At 41.9% G+C, this 16797-nt stretch overlaps 1 protein-coding gene across 1 annotated transcript in view; it reads left to right on the top strand.

Annotated features, from left to right (window-relative positions):
* The window catches only part of LOC311138002 (contactin-4-like), a 132521-nt gene that overhangs the window by 82261 nt on the left and 33463 nt on the right, over positions 1-16797 (top strand). The window contains exon 2 of the mRNA XM_084172648.1: positions 10186-10329. Coding sequence (XP_084028774.1) covers positions 10275-10329 — 55 coding nt within the window. The 5' untranslated portion in view covers positions 10186-10274. The remainder of the gene's footprint in view (positions 1-10185; positions 10330-16797) is intronic.

Here is a 16797-nt window from a genome sequence, read left to right as displayed (position 1 = left end):
TTCATCATAATGATTAAGTAGCTAAAGTTGTCTTAAGTAATATTTTCTTATTATTATTGAGTCTTGGGTCCTTTCACTGAACATGAAATTGCCTAGCAAACAAACACGGACACTAGTTTTGTTGGAAATACAGCTCTTAAATATTATGAATTCTCACCAGTTGGATTACATTTAGCCTATTACATTTAGCCATTTCAACAGCAACTTGCTCAATGATCCTTTCTAATACTCTTGTTGTGAAATTGCTAGTAGTTTGCTTCTCTCTGCCTTCTCTCTGCACTGTAGAGTATGCAGAGTGCTTTTTATTAAGGCCACTGCAAGCGGGGCTCTATCCACCTGCAGAAACAATCAGTCTTTTTGTGATAGCTCTGCTGGTGTCTGCCATGCTGGAAACCAAATTACAATGAGTAAATGGCCTCTGTGGTGCAAGCACAGGAATTCAGGTCATTGTGATTGGTGTGTGCGCGTGTGTGTGTGTTTGTGAGCGTGTCTATGCGTGCGTGCTTGTGCGTCTGTGTGTGTGTGTGTGTGTATCACACCAATGGCTCTTAGAAATGGTGATACCCTATGAAGTAGCTACCACTTGTACAAAACATCTTTATAGCGTTATACCACTACACAACATTGTAGAAAAGTTAAAAGCAGTGAATTTATTGGCCAGTATTTAACTTATTAATATTCAGCACTGTATATTCTTACCAAGTTTATTATTATTGATTTTTAAAAGTCAATAATGCATATTTACAAGCTAAATACACAAACTCTGTCAAACAATCTATGATCTGGGGTCGTTGAGATGGGTCAAACTTGTAGTATTGTTTTTTTTACATCTTTATCACTATTTGACATTGTCATCCTTTTCTCCAGGAATTCAAGGACAATCCTTGAATCCTGTGGTGGTGGACTGCGGAGCCTTGAAGGTGTAGGGCATGGAACAATGTTCCCTGTGATCAGGGTTGCACACTGTGATACAGACTGATAACAGCAGCAAGGCACAGAGCTTCCCCAACTCCCACCATTTCAGTGGCTCATGCACAGCTTCAGAGCTTCAGCTCACATGGTCTCTGAGCTCTCTCTCTCTCACTCTCTCTTAGCTGACCAAAGGAAGAGGCTGATTGTGTCTCAGCTCCTGGGGAAGTATAGGGCTCTCTCCAGTTACTCTGTGAGTACTCAATCAGTGGGAAACATGGTTGTCAGTGGAGCTGGTGATTTATTGCTTAGTGTAAATGAGTGCGACTTTGGGTGTTATTTCAGGTACAGGAGCTGTGGCTGCAGCTACTGTAATCCCATTGTTCTATGTGATGTGTCTACTGTACAGTGTGTGTGTGTGTGTGTGTGTGTGTGTGTGTGTGTGTGTGTGTGTGTGTGCATGCATGTAGGCATGCATGTTTTCGTGTGAGTGTTTATACCCACTTTACATTTAGCAATACTGGGCTGTGAATATTCAACATACAGCAACTAGCGCTGTCCATGGAGCTGATCTGTGTAAGTTACATTATTGGTGATGGCACTTATCGTCTTATCACCGTGTCTGCATTTCGAGCTCTGTAAGGACTAGTAGGAATTGTTTACTTTCAATTGTGTGCATCACTACAGTCCAGATAATTAGAATCTTACCATGTTCTTCCTCTTATACTCTTAAGCTCTCTTCACCTCCATGACAACAACCATTTTTCTAATAACAGTATCATTACTTACTTTACTTACCATTTTGAGCCGCTGCTTTTCATAACCCATAAAAGTAGATATTTTTTTTATTGGATAGTGATTTAAGCATATGAGTGAATTACTGAGTTACTGTATACTGCAAGTTCAGAGTGTAAAGATTCATCGGTGGGTTAATTTGAGGTCTATCTATTTATATAAACGATTTCTCTTTAGAGCTATCTTCACTCCGTCCTTCACTCTTCGTTGCCTGTTGACTCTGTGAACTCACTGTTATGTTCCTGTGAATACTAAAAAGCAATATGGGATGTAAGTAGATTTTACTTGTCAATATTCTCCTCTCCTCTAGCTATCAACATGTTTACCCATTAGCCGGTGGATGTTGATTGACAGATAGCCACCATAGTGGTGCCTAGCCCCTGCTCCCCCATGACTGGATATGGGTTGACGGTAACCTGAGATCAAGGAGATTACAGGAATGTTTTGGAAAGGCGAGCTATGATATGATTAGGATATAAATGGAAGGGGATGGACAAGATTTAATTCAGTCTATACCGCCGGTATAATATTTCATAGCAATAATTAAGGTCTGTCCATTGCAACACTGTAGATCCTTAGGCTCCCTTTCCCCCTTCCTCTCCCCTCCTCGACGTTGCAATTTCACAGAGAAATTGTTTAGTCCCTTGTAGCTCAGTTGGTAGAGCATGGCGCTTGCAACACCAGGGTTGTGGGTTTGATTCCCACGGGGGACCAGTATGAAAATGTATGCACTCTGGATAAGAGCGTCTGATAAATGACTAAAATGTAAATGTCCAGCCTGGTCCAGATGCTCTATGCCATGATTAACCCTAACAAAATGAGGCCTTTGAAACCCAGGGTGTGTGCTGGTCTTATTAAAAGGGGTACACTCGAAAAACATGACTTAATTACCTCTGGCTGGGCTGCTGATGTACATTTTCAGTAGTCACGTGTTTATCTCAGTACTCAGGAACTAATGAAGTGGAACACTGCTCACCAGAGTTCAACTGCATCCTCCTCTCAGTTCCACCTAGTTTACATATCCCACTAGGGGATACTGCTCATCAGTAATGAACATTAAACCAGCCAATGCATCAGACTAGAATCCAGCCGTGTCAATACCCATACCTCATTGAATCATTTCTCTCCAGCTAGCTATCTTAATATCGGAGGCCATTGAGGGAGAAGAGGCTCATTATCTATGCCACAGTGTTATTAGGGATTATCCCTGACAGATAGTTTCCCTTGCAGGCACCATTAGCTCAGATTCATCCCACTTGGTATTTCTAACACCTGCAACCACCATCCGCTGGGCACAAGAATTATTACCGTTGTATTTTTCTCGGGTATATAAATTAATCATGGGGTTCATGAGCAACAATTTTTTTTTTCTGGACTGTGACCAAGAAACACATCCTCCCCAAGGATGCCCAGGACCTAAGCATCATTAAAACAGAGCTGTGCTATCTGACAGAGGAACAGCGCCATCTCTCTCAGTGGTACATTACGCTTACGGGAATCTAGTCTCTGCATCTTGACGCTGAGCATAATCATAGCTGCGATCCATGAGGCAAATGCATACAGCTCCATGAGTTTGACTTTGAACGCCAGGGGGAAAGGACGTGCTACAGTGAGGAGACAAAAGAAAGTTGATCAGCTCGAAAATGAAACTGGACAGCTGACTAGAGTGAACATAAATTAGCATCGATCATCTGGCAGAGCAGGGACACTAATGACTTTAGGCTTCAGGGCCTTGTTAGACAACCTCAGCAATGGGCTGAAATGGTTCACCTTCCCTCACAATCCCATAAATAGCTATAATTCCTCAGTGAGCCTAGTCGCCATAGGAATGGCTAGATTAATGCCACTACTCCTCTACTACACAATTCATATCCATGTACAGTAACACGTTTGGCTGGATCCTAAAGTGCTTTACAGTGTTTTTGGGTTTAAATCAACTCATCCATTAACATGTGCACCACCTGTCTGGGCGATGCAGGGAAAAGAGCACCAGAATGATCACTACTGGATGCAGCAGTTCTTGGAGTTGGAAAATGTGAGGAGTAATTCCAGCCCGTTCTAAACTGAGGGATGATTGGATGGCCACAATATTATGATTAGGGATTTAGTCAAGATACAGTATTTAAGACCCTGACTCTACATCATTACAGTAGGATATACTTGGACCAAAAGGAAGAGTGCCCCCTCTTGGCCAATGTACATCACTACTGTCAGTGAATTCGTTGCACCTTATCTCACTCAGCCAGTTTTTGGCAAGCTTGCCTGAATTTAGATCACATTGATTGTGAATGACTCACCACACTAACTGGCATGTATAATTTATTGATTACAAATAGACATTTTAGGTAGTTGGCTGGCAAATATTCCTGGCAGGTTCAGAGAGTTAAACATTTCACACAAACTTAACATAACATAAAATGGTACATATACCCCCACCAAAGACTGGAGATTGATGCAGACTGATGGTATTGCAATGGATAGGGGGAAAAGTCAAAACATTTAGCTCTTCCATGATAGTTCAAATGGATCAAATGTGAGTTCCTTCTATTGTCAGATGTATACTGTTTCAGCATCAGTTTTCCCTATATGAGACAGATACATCATCCTTGTAACTCATGTAAGGGGAGTCGACATCAACCAAATGTCCGGTTATTGACTTATTCCTCCATAGTTGATTGAGACCCATCGCAAGACTGTGGGCAGAATGACTAACAAAAAGGCAGGAGGTTAAACTATGGAAACCAAATCAATAGAGATGGCTGAAAAGACCCTCTGAGTAGAAGATAAATAACCTAATAAATCTCATCTAATTTAATCTCTCTGCTCATCCCTTCTGAGATCTACTTACATTTTTTCTTCCCTGAACACTACTTTTTTCAACATCCATCAAGTTTCCTTCATGGGGTTTTCTCTAAATTGGGAATGGGACTGCACTCATTGTGAAGGAAAAAATTATGTATAAGCTTTGTATTTTCAAAGTTTAGAGAATTATTGTATCCATCAAATGTAATGATCTGATTTTAACATTTACAAAAAATCTGAAAGAACACTGTATAACTGTACAAAAGTCCATTAGCTCAACCTTCCACTACAGGAACAGTGATTGCATACCTGATTTAAGAAGTACAGTACCTATGTAGAAGTTCATGCTGAGCTTTTCAGGCACATTGTTTCATGCTGTGTCTCAGTATGTAATTTATAAAGGTAATGATTTTAGCAGTGTGCGAAACAGATTTCACTTCACTGCTTTGTTTCCTTTTAGCGTTTATAACCACCAGTGTTTACTTTCCCATCAGTGTATTAGTTAATGTTCACATGGAAGGTGACAGAATATTACAATCTAGGATCAATGTGTTTCCTTCTCAATTATATAATGTATGCCTCTGTAGCTCAGCTGGTAGAGCACAGCGCTTGTAACGCCAGGGTAGTGGGTTCGATCCCCGGGACCACCCATACACAAAAATGTATGCACGCATGACTGTAAGTTGCTTTGGATAAAAGCATCTGCTAAATGGCATATATGGACAACAACCTCTCCTTCAACATGAGCAAGACAAAGGAGCTGATCGTGAACTACAGGAAAAGGAGGGCGGAGCACGCCCCCATTCACATCAACAGGGCTGTAGTGGAGCGGGTCGAGAGCTTCAAGTTCCTTGGTGTCCACATCACTAAAGACCTATCATGCTCCAAACACACCAACAAAGTTGTGAAGAGGGCTTAGACAACACCTATTCCCCCTCAGGAGGCTGAAAATATTTGGCATGGGACCTCAGATTCTCAAAAAGTTCTACAGCTGCTCCATCGAGAGCATCCTGACAGATTGCATCACCGCTTGGTATGGAAACTGCTCGGCATCCGACCGGAAGGCGCTACTGCGCACAGCCCAGTACATCACTGGGGCCGAGCTTCCTGCCATTGAGGACCTCTATACCAGGCGGTGTCAGAGGAAGGCCCTAATAATTGTCAAAGACTCCAGCCACCCAAGTCATATACTTTTCTCTCTGCTACCGCATGGTAAGCGGTACCGGAGCACCAATTCTGGGCCAAAAGGCTCCTTAACAGCTTCTACCCGCAAGCCATAAGACTGCTGAACAGTTAATCAGATGGCTACCTGGACTATTTGCATTGACCACCTTATTTTATTATTATTTATTATTTTTTGCACTGACTCTCTTGCACAGGCTCGATGTACACTCACTGGACCTAACCACACACTCACACATACTACACTGACACTCCAACACACACACACACACACACACACACACACACACACACACACACACACACACACACACACACACACACACACACACACAAACACACACGGACACATACACAAAACACACACACGCATATTGACCCCACACACATACACTACATGACCATAAGTATGTATACACCTGCTCGTCAATCATCTCATTCCAAAATCATGGGCATTAATATGGAGTTGGTCCCCCCTTTGCTGTTATAACAGCCTCCACTCTTTTGGGAAGGCTTTCCATTAGATGTTGGAACGTTGCAACGGGGACTTGCTTCCATTCAGCCACAAGAGCATTAGTGAGGTTGCCACAAAGTTGGAAGCACAGAATCATCTTGAATGTCATTGTATGCTGTAGCGTTAAGACTTCCCTTCACTAGAACTAAGGGGCCTAGACCGAACAATGAAAAACAGCCCCAGATCATTATTCCTCCTCCACCAAACTTTACAGTTGGCACTATGCATTGGGGCAGGTAGCGTTCTCCTGGCATCCTCCAAACCCAGATTCGTCTGTCAGACTGCCAGATGGTAAAGCGTGATTCATCACTCCAGAGAACGCGTTTCCACTGGTCCAGAGTCCAATGGCGGTGAGCTTACACCACTCCAGCCAAAACTAGGCATTGCACATGGTGATCTTAGGCTTGTGTGCGGCTGCTCGGCCATGGAAACCCATTTCATGAAGTTCCCGATGAACAGTTCTTGTGCTGACGTTGCTTCTGGAGGCAGTTTGTAACTCGGTAGTGAGTGTTGCAGCCAAGGACAGATGATTGTTACGCGTTACTCGCTTCAGCACTCGGCGGTTCCGTTCTGTGAGCTTGTGTGGCCTACCACTTCACGTTGTTGCTCCTAGACGTTTCCACTTCACAATAACAGCACTTACAGTTGACCGGGGAAGCTCTAGCAGGGCAGACATTTGACAAACTGACTTGTTGGAAAGGTGGCATCATATGACAGTGCCACATTGAAAGTCACTGAGCTCTTCAGTAAGGCCATTCTACTGCCAATGTTTGTCTATGGAGATTGCTGTTTGTCTATGGAGATTGCATGGCTGTGTGCTCAATTTTATACAACTGTCAGCAACGGGTGTGGCTGAAATTGCAGAGTCCACTAATATGAATGGGTGTCCACATACTTTAGTATATATAGTGTACATTCACATTCCTTCACACTCTTCACATATGCTGCTGCTACTCTCTGTTTATTATCTACTTTATGCCTAGTCACTTTACCCCTACCTACATGTACAGTTGAAGTCGGAAGTTTACATACACTTAGGTTGGAGTCATTAAAACTCGTTTTTCAACCACTCCACAAATGTCTTGTTAACAAGCTATAGTTTTGGCAAGTCGATTAGGACATCTACTTTGTGTATGACACAAGTAATTTTTCAAAAAATTGTTTACAGACAGATTATTTCACTTATAATTCACTGTATCACAATTCCAGTGGGTCAGAAGTTTACATACACTAAATTGACTGTGCCTTTTAAACAGCTTGGAAAATTCCAGAAAATGTTTTCATGGCTTTAGAAGCTTTTGATAGGTTAATGGACATCATTTGAGTGAATTGGAGGTGTACCTGTGGATGTATTTCAAGGCCTACCTTCAAACTCTTTCCTTGACGTCATGGGAAAATCAAAAGAAATCAGCCAATACCTCAGAAAAAAATGGTAGACCTCCACAAGTCTGGTTTATACTTGGGAACAATTTCCAAACGCCTGAAGGTTCCACGTTCATCTGTACAAACAATAGTACGCAAGTATAAACACCATGGGACCACGCAGCCGTCATACCGCTCAGGAAGGAGACACATTCTGTCTCCTAGAGATGAACGTACTTTGGTGCGAAAAGTGCAAATCAATCCCAGAACAACAGCAAAGGACCTTGTGAAGATGCTGGAGGAAACAGGTACAAAGTATCTATATCCACAGTAAAACAAGTCCTATAGTGACATAACCTGAGAAAGGCCGCTCAGCAAGGAAGAACACACTGCTCCAAAACCGCCATAAAAAAGCCAGACTAAGGTTTGCAACTGCACATGGGGACAAAGATCGTACTTTTTGTAGAAATGTCCTCTGATCTGATGAAACAAAAATAGAACTGTTTGGCCATAATGACCATCGTTATGTTTGGAGGAAAAAGGGGGGTGCTTGCATGCCGAAGAACACCATCCCAACCGTGAAGCACGGGGGTGGCAGCATCATGTTGTGGGGGTGCTTTTCTGCAGGAGGGACTGGTGCACTTCACAAAATAGATGGCATCATGAGGAAGGAAAATAATGTGGATATATTGAAGCAACATCTCAAGACATCAGTCAGGAAGTTAAAGCCTGGTCGCAAATGGGTCTTCCAAATGGACAATGACCCCAAGCATACTTCCAGATTTGTGGCAAAATGGCTTAAGGACAACAAAGTCAAGGTATTGGAGTGGCCATCACAAAGCCCTGACCTCAATCCTATAGAATATTTGTGGGCAGAACTGAAAAAGCATGTGCGAGCAAGAAGGCCTACAAACCTGGCTCAGTTACACCAGCTCTGTCAGGAGGAATGGGCCAAAATTCACACAACTTGTTGTGGGAAGCTTGTGGAAGACTCCCCAAAATGTTTGACCCAAGTTAAACAATTTAAAGGCAATGCTACCAAATACTAATTGAGTGTATGTAAACTTCTGACCCACTGGGAATGTGATGAAAGAAATAAAAGCTGAAATAAATCATTCTCTCTACTATTATTCTGACATTTCACATTCTTAAAATAAAGTGGATATCCTAACTGACCTAAAACAGGGAATTTTTACTAGGATTAAATGTCAGGAATTGTGAAAAACTGAGTTTAGATGTATTTGGCTAAGGTATGTAAACTTCTGACTTCAACTGTACATATTACCTCAATTACCTTGACTAACCCGTACCCCTGAACTTTGACTCGGTACCAGTACCTTGTTATTATTATTTTGTTGTTATTATTTAGTTTATTTAGCAAATTTTTCTGACTTTTTTAAAACTTTGCATTGTTGTTGAAAGGAAAACTCCACCCAAAAACAATATTTTGGTATTTGTTTCATTAGTCCATTGTTGATATAGTCCCAAAATGTTTTGCTTTTCAGCAATCATGTTTGGAAGATAATGTAACTTTAAAAATACAGAAATCATATGATGACAATGGGCTTGTAAGTAAGCATTTAATGGTAAGGTATACCTGTTGTATTCGGCGCATGTGACAAATAAAATGTGATTTCATTTGATTATATTATACATTATTTCGAAGAGGTACTGCACCAATTCAAATCCAAATCACATTTTATTGGTCGCATAAACATATTTAGCAGATGTTATTGCGGGTGTATCGAAATGCTTGTGCTCCTAGCTCCAACAGTGCAGAAATATCTAACAATATTATAATAACGATATTAATTAAACCGTCTCCCATTCAAACATCTCCCATTAGGCCTGTTAATACTCCAGGTATTTATTTCCGATACCAGCACAATATAATGACTTTATGTTATTGATACCTGACCCTCTCTGTCTGGAACTGCTGATCAGAGCCTGTGAATGTAATGTGTTGAGCAGCAACACTTTGCTTTTAGAATTCACAGCAGTAACAGTTCCCTCATGATTCATAGAGGATATCGTCTGTGTCTGTGTCTACTCTGTTTTGAAGTGGATTGAATGCCTTTCCACTAGATGGATTGCTCTCTCTAGTTCTCTCAATAGAGGCAGTTTAATTTAATATGTCTCACCACGCTGTCTTATTTCCTGCCATTTAAAAGTCTCACATCGAACGCCACCCCGGCACATCCTTTTCACTGATATATGGGGAGAGAAATTCATGCAGATCTGTATTTGCATCACATTATTTTCACAGTGTAAATGTGTTGAACCAACAATAGTTTTAGAGAAATCTAAACATTGCCTTTGGCAGGGGGGCTGTGCTGGTCATCGGCTGCTGCTGTAAGCCTTGAATCTTTTTTCTCGCTCCTTTGACTTGTCCTCCTGGGAGATATTGTAGCAGCAGAATGTATACACCAAATATCAGCTCCCATGGATAAGATGCTAGCTGCCCCTCAGGCACAGGGTCTTGGCTCTGCTTATTAGATTAATGATTTGTTAACGGCTCACTGATTTTCCTCAAGTTCCAGTTCCGTTTTTTCGACAGGCTCAGTGTATATTGCAAAAGGATTGTTGCCGCATTGCCCATTTCCTCTTTTCTCCTTCCACAGCTAAAAGAAGCAGAGTTTACACAGGAACTATTCTCCTCTCACTGGCAATTGGATGGGAGAAAGACAATCTTTGACCTCGCAAACTGAAGATGTTGTTGCCATGGGAACTGTTAATCCTTCTGTCACTCAAGGACTGCTTTGCTGGTAAGATGGCCCCCAAGTCGCCGTTGATACCACACCTGATCTGCACACTCATCTCTTGCATGTCTGTTTCATCCTTTCCTTATCTCTTCAAAGAGTATCATGCCATTCTCACCCAGGATGCATGCTGTTAGAGGGTTACCAGTGGTACAACATCTCTCTCTCATCTCTCTCATCTCTCTCTTCTCTCTCTCTTCTCTCTCTCTGTATATATATATATATATATATATATATATATATATATATATATATATATATATATATATATATATATTCAGTACCAGTCAAAAATTTGGACACACCTACTAATTTAAGGGTTTTTCTTTATTTTTACTATTTTCTACATTGTAGAATAATAGTGAAGGCATCAACACTATGAAATAACACTTATGGAATCATGTAGTAACCAAAAAAGTGTTAAACAAATTATTCTTTATTTTGTATTCATCAAAGTAGCCACCCTTTAAATTGATGACAGCTTTGCACACTCTTGGCATTCTCTCAACCAGCTTCACCTGGAATGCTTTTCCAACAGTCTTAAAGGAGTTCACACATACGCTGAGCACTTGTTGGCTGCTTTCCCTTCACTTTGCCGTCCGACTCATCCCAAACCATCTCAATTGGGTTGAGGTCGGGGGATTGTGGAGGCCAGGTCATCTGATGCAGCACTCCATCACTCTCCTTCTTGGTAAAATAGCCCTTACACAGCCTGGAGGTGTGTTGGGTCATTGTCCTTTTGAAAAACAAATGATAGTCCCACTAAGCCCAAACCAGATGGGTTGGCGTATCGCTGCAGAATGCTGTGGTAGCCATGCTGGTTAAGTGTGCCAGCAAAGCACCCCCACACCATAACACCTCCTCCTCCATGTTTTACGGTGGGAACTACACATGCGGAGATCATCCGTTTACCCACACCGCGTCTCACAAAGACACGGCGGTTTGAACCAAAAATCTCAAATTTGGACTCCAGCCCAAAGGACAAAATTCCACCGGTCTAATGTCCATTCCTCGTGTTTCTTGCCCCAAGCAGGTCTCTTATTCTTATTGGTGTCCTTTAGCAGTGGTTTCTTTGCAGCAATTCGACCATGAAGGCCTGATTCACACAGTCCCCTCTGAACAGTAGATGTTGAGATGTGTCTGTTACTTGAACTCTGTGAAGCATTTATTTGAGCTGCAATTTCTGAGGCTGGTAACTCTAATGAACTTATCCTCTGCAGCAGAGGTAACTCTGGGTCTTCCATTCCTGTTTCATCATAGCGCTTGAAGGTTTTTGCGACTGCACTTGAAGAAACGTTCTTGAAATGTTCCGTATTGACTGGCCTTCATGTCTTAAAGGCTCTGTCGTAGCCGGCCGCGACCGGGAGACCCATGGGGTGGCGCACAATTGGCCCAGCGTCGTCCAGGGTAGGGGAGGGAATGGCCGGCAGGGATGTAGCTCAGTTGGTAGAGCATGGCGTTTGCAACGCCAGGGTTGTGGGTTCGATTCCCACGGGGGTATGACATTTTTTTTAAAATAAAAATAAAATAATAATGTATGCACTCACTAACTGTAAGTCGCTCTGGATAAGAGTGTCTGCTAAATGACTAAAATGTAAATGTAAAATGTAAAGTAATTATGGACTGTCGTTTCTCTTTGTTTTTTTTAGGTGTTCTTGCCATAATATGGACTTGGTCTTTTACCAAATAGGACTATCTTCTGTATACCCCCCCCTACCTTGTCACAACACAACTGATTGGCTCAAACGCATTAAGAAGAAAATAAATTCTACAAATTAACTTTTAAGAAGGCACACCTGTTCATTGAAATGCATTCCAGGTGACTACCTCATGAAGACAGTTAAGAGAATGCCAAGAGTGTGCAAAGCTGTCATCAAGGCAAAGGGACTATAATATATTTTGATTTGTTTAACACTTTTTTGGTTACTACATGATTCCATATGTGTTATTTCATAGTTTTGATGTCTTCACTATTATTCTACAATGTAAAAAATTGCAAAAATAACACATATGGTGTGTTTGGGGTCGTTATCATGTTGGAATAGTCTCCGAAGGGAGGGGATCATGCTCTGCTTCAGTATGTCACAGTACATGTTGGCATTCATGGTTCCCTCAATGAACTGTAGCTCCCAGACCATGACACTCCCACCACCATGCTTGACTGTAGGCAAGACACACTTGTCTTTGTACTCCTCACCTGGTTGCCGCCACACACGCTTGACACCATCTGAACCAAATAAGTTTATCTTGGTCTCATCAGACCACAGGACATGGTTCCAGTAATCCATGTCCTTAGTCTGCTTGTCTTCAGCAAACTGTTTGCGGGCTTTCTTGTGTATCATCTTTAGAAGAGGCTTCCTTCTGGGACGACAGCCATGCAGACCAATTTGATGCAGTGTGCGGCATATGGTCTGAGCACTGACAGGCTGACCCCCCACCCCTTCAACCTCTGCAGCAATGCTGGCAACACTCATACGTCTGTTTCCCAAAGACAACCTCTGGATATGACGCTGAGCACGTGCACTCAACTTCTTTGGTCGACCATGGCGAGGCCTGTTCTGAGTGGAACCTGTCCTGTTAAACCGCTGTATGGTCTTGGCCACCGTGCTGCAGCTCAGTTTCAGGGTCTTGGAAAACTTCGTATAGCCCAGGCCATCTTTATGTAGAGCAACAATACTTTTTTTCAGATCCTCAGAGAGTTCTTTGCCATGACGTGCCATGTTGAACTTCCAGTGACCAGTATGAGGGAGTGTGAGAGCGATGACACCAAATTTAACACACCTGCTCCCCATTCACACCTGAGACCTTGTAACACTTACGAGTCACATGACACCGGGGAGGAAAAATGGCTAATTGGGCCCAATTTGGACATTTTCACTTAGGGGTGTACTCACTTTTGTTGCCAGCGGTTTAGACATTAATGGCTGTGTGTTCAGTTATTTTGAGGGGACAGCAAATGTACACTGTTATACAAGCTGTACACTCACTACTTTACATTGTCGCAAAGTGTAATTTCTTCAGTGTTGTCACATGAAAAGATATACTCAAATATTTACAAAAATGTGAGGGGTGTACTCACTTTTGTGAGATACTGTATGTATAAATATAACATTCTATTGGTTGCAAGAATTTTGTATAATAATTTAAATTGAAAAACTCAATTTCATTGTGCCATGGAATCGGTACATCAAAAATGTCTTCCCAAGTATTATGCAATCTGTATGGCACAGCTGTCAATTTTTTGGTCCTTAAATCAAACTGGTATACTTTTTTATTTATCACAATTTTCTTTAATCAATTTTGGTCTTTAATACAGGGCCGACAGACAAGTTCCTTACTTTATCCCCCTACCACTTGCCTCTTCCATTTTTGCGTTAATGTTGCAATTAGTTGGTTGTAATTTTGGATAGAGCAGACATTTCTGTATATTTTTGTTAACTGCATGGGTGACATAACTCCACCAGTCCTATTTATGATATAATTTACAAAGATTATACAATTTTTTAAACATTGTTTACAAAAATAATGTTTTTTTATCATGTGTCAAACTTGACCAAACTTGGAGTGAAAGTTGTAGAGTTTGTGATTAACTCAGTTACAATGGTTTCTATGCTGCTGATCTATGTTTTATTTCTCATTCTTCATGTCATATGTCTCGCTTTATACTCACATCTCCTTGTAGTACAATGGGAATAACACTTCCTTACCTTCTATATCTCGCCCTCTGCCAAAACACTCAACACACACCTGTAAGGTCCCAATTGCTAACCTGAATTCCGTTTCCATACACCTGAGTGACCTGGTAAAGGCAGAGCTCTGGAGTTTCAATAGAGCCGAGTATCTCCCACACGGTTATGTCATAATACTGTTATCATATTATGAACTATCTACAGAATGAAGAGGGGTTTGAAGTTGACAGGCCTGGCTGACAGATATAAATGGAAGTCAAACCGAATGTTTACAAGTCGTCAGACAAATGTATTTAAATGTAAACAGTATATGGAGTAGGTGGCCATTGTGTTGTTTTCTATGCTTCCATCTCCATTGATTTAGCATTTTGTCTGAAGTCAGCACTTTCTCAGGGACACGTACGGATCTAGGCAGCCTGGAAAGGGAAACAGACAATGAGGAGGAGGTAACAGAATGAGGAGAAGGTAACAGAATGAGAGGGGGGTAACAGAATGAGGAGGAGGTAACGGAATGAGAAGGGGGTAACAGAATGAGAAGGGGGTATCGGAATGAGAAGGGATAACAGAATGAGGAGGGGGTAACAGAATGAGGAGGGGGTAACAGAATGAGGAGGAGGTAACAGAATGAGGAGGGGGTAAGAGAATGAGAAGGGGGTAACAGAATGAGGAGGGAGTAACAGAATGAGGAAGGGGTAAGAGAATGAGGAGGGGGTAACAGAATGAGGAGGGGGTAACAGAATAAGGAGGAGGTAATAGAATGAGAAGGGGGTAATAGAATGAGGAGGAGGTAAGAGAATGAGAAGGGGGTAACAGAATGAGGAGGGAGTAACAGAATGAGGAAGGGGTAAGAGAATGAGAAGGGGGTAAGAGAATGAGGAGGGGGTAACAGAATGAAGAGGGGGTAACAGAATGAGGAGGGGGTAACATAATGAGGAGGGGGTAACGGAATGAGGAGGGGGTAACAGAATGATGAGGGGGTAACGGAATGAGGAGAGGGTAACAGTATGAGAAGGGGGTAACAGAATGAGGAGGGGGTAACAGAATGAGGACGGGGTAACAGAATGAGGAGGAGGTAATAGAATGAGAAGGGGGTAACATAATGAGGAGGTGGTAACGGAATGAGAAGGGGGTAACAGAATAAGAAGGGGGTAACAGAATGAGAAGGGGGTAACGGAATGAGAAGGGGCTAATGGAATGAGAAGGGGGTAACAGAATGAGGAGGGGGTAACAGAATGAGGGCGTAAGAGAATGAAGAGGGGGTAACAGAATGTGGAGATGTCAAAGACTTCTACTTTGTGCGAGTTTAAGTATTTTCCACATCATTGAGCTTTCATTTACATAAATGCACATATAATTGATATTCAGTGTGCATGTTTAGTTTGATGGCAAGAGGAGAGTGACTGCAAGCCAGGGTGACTTCTCTCAAACTTACATGAAGCATTTCCCAGGTCGAATAGCCCAGCTATAAAAGGTTCATTCATTTATTTCATTTAAAGCACATAGGGAAATGAAGCACCTCCCTTGGAGGCTGGTAAAGGAAAGGAGGCCCTCACCTTAGGCAACACTTCTCCCCCACACTCTCATTAGGGTGATGATGCGGGAGGGACTACTTCTCTTTGCCCTAGTCGTCAAGGTTAGAGACCATATGAAAGAAAAAAAAAACAGGTGATTTTCAAAGGGGACATAAAATTTTTTACTATAGCTGTGAGAAGCCACCAGGATACTGTAACCTACAGTATGTCTCAACACCAGGATACTGTAACCTACAGTATGTCTCAACACCAGGATACTGTAACCTACAGTATGTCTCAACACCAGGATACTGTAACCTACAGTATGTCTCAACACCAGGATACTGTAACCTACAGTATGTCTCAACACCAGGATACTGTAGCCTACTGTATGTCTCAACACCAGGATACTGTAACCTAATGTATGTCTCAACACCAGGATACTGTAACCTACTGTATGTCTCAACACCAGGATAATGTAACCTAATGTATGTCTCAACACCAGGATAATGTAACCTAATGTATGTCTCAACACCAGGATACTGTAACCTACTGTATGTCTCAACACCAGGATACTGTAACCTACTGTATGTCTCAACACCAGGATACTGTAACCTACTGTATGTCTCAACACCAGGATAATGTAACCTAATGTATGTCTCAACACCAGGATAATGTAACCTACTGTATGTCTCAACACCAGGATACTGTAACCTACTGTATGTCTCAACACCAGGATACTGTAACCTACTGTATGTCTCAACACCAGGATAATGTAACCTAATGTATGTCTCAACACCAGGATACTGTAACCTAATGTATGTCTCAACACCAGGATACTGTAACCTACTGTATGTCTCAACACCAGGATACTGTAACCTAATGTATGTCTCAACACCAGGATACTGTAACCTACTGTATGTCTCAACACCAGGATAATGTAACCTAATGTATGTCTCAACACCAGGATAATGTAACCTAATGTATGTCTCAACACCAGGATACTGTAACCTACTGTATGTCTCAACACCAGGATACTGTAACCTACTGTATGTCTCAACACCAGGATACTGTAACCTACTGTATGTCTCAACACCAGGATAATGTAACCTACTGTATGTCTCAACACCAGGATACTGTAACCTAATGTATGTCTCAACACCAGGATACTGTAACCTACTGTATGTCTCAACACCAGGATAATGTAACCTACTGTATGTCTCAACACCAGGATAATGTAACCTAATGTATGTCTCAACACCAGGATACTGTAA

This window comes from Coregonus lavaretus (assembly GCF_964263955.1).
Source record: "Coregonus lavaretus genome assembly, chromosome: 12".
NCBI lineage: Eukaryota > Metazoa > Chordata > Actinopteri > Salmoniformes > Salmonidae > Coregonus > Coregonus lavaretus.
Note: the sequence above shows the minus strand (reverse complement) of the source record. Positions and strands in the feature narration are given on the sequence as shown.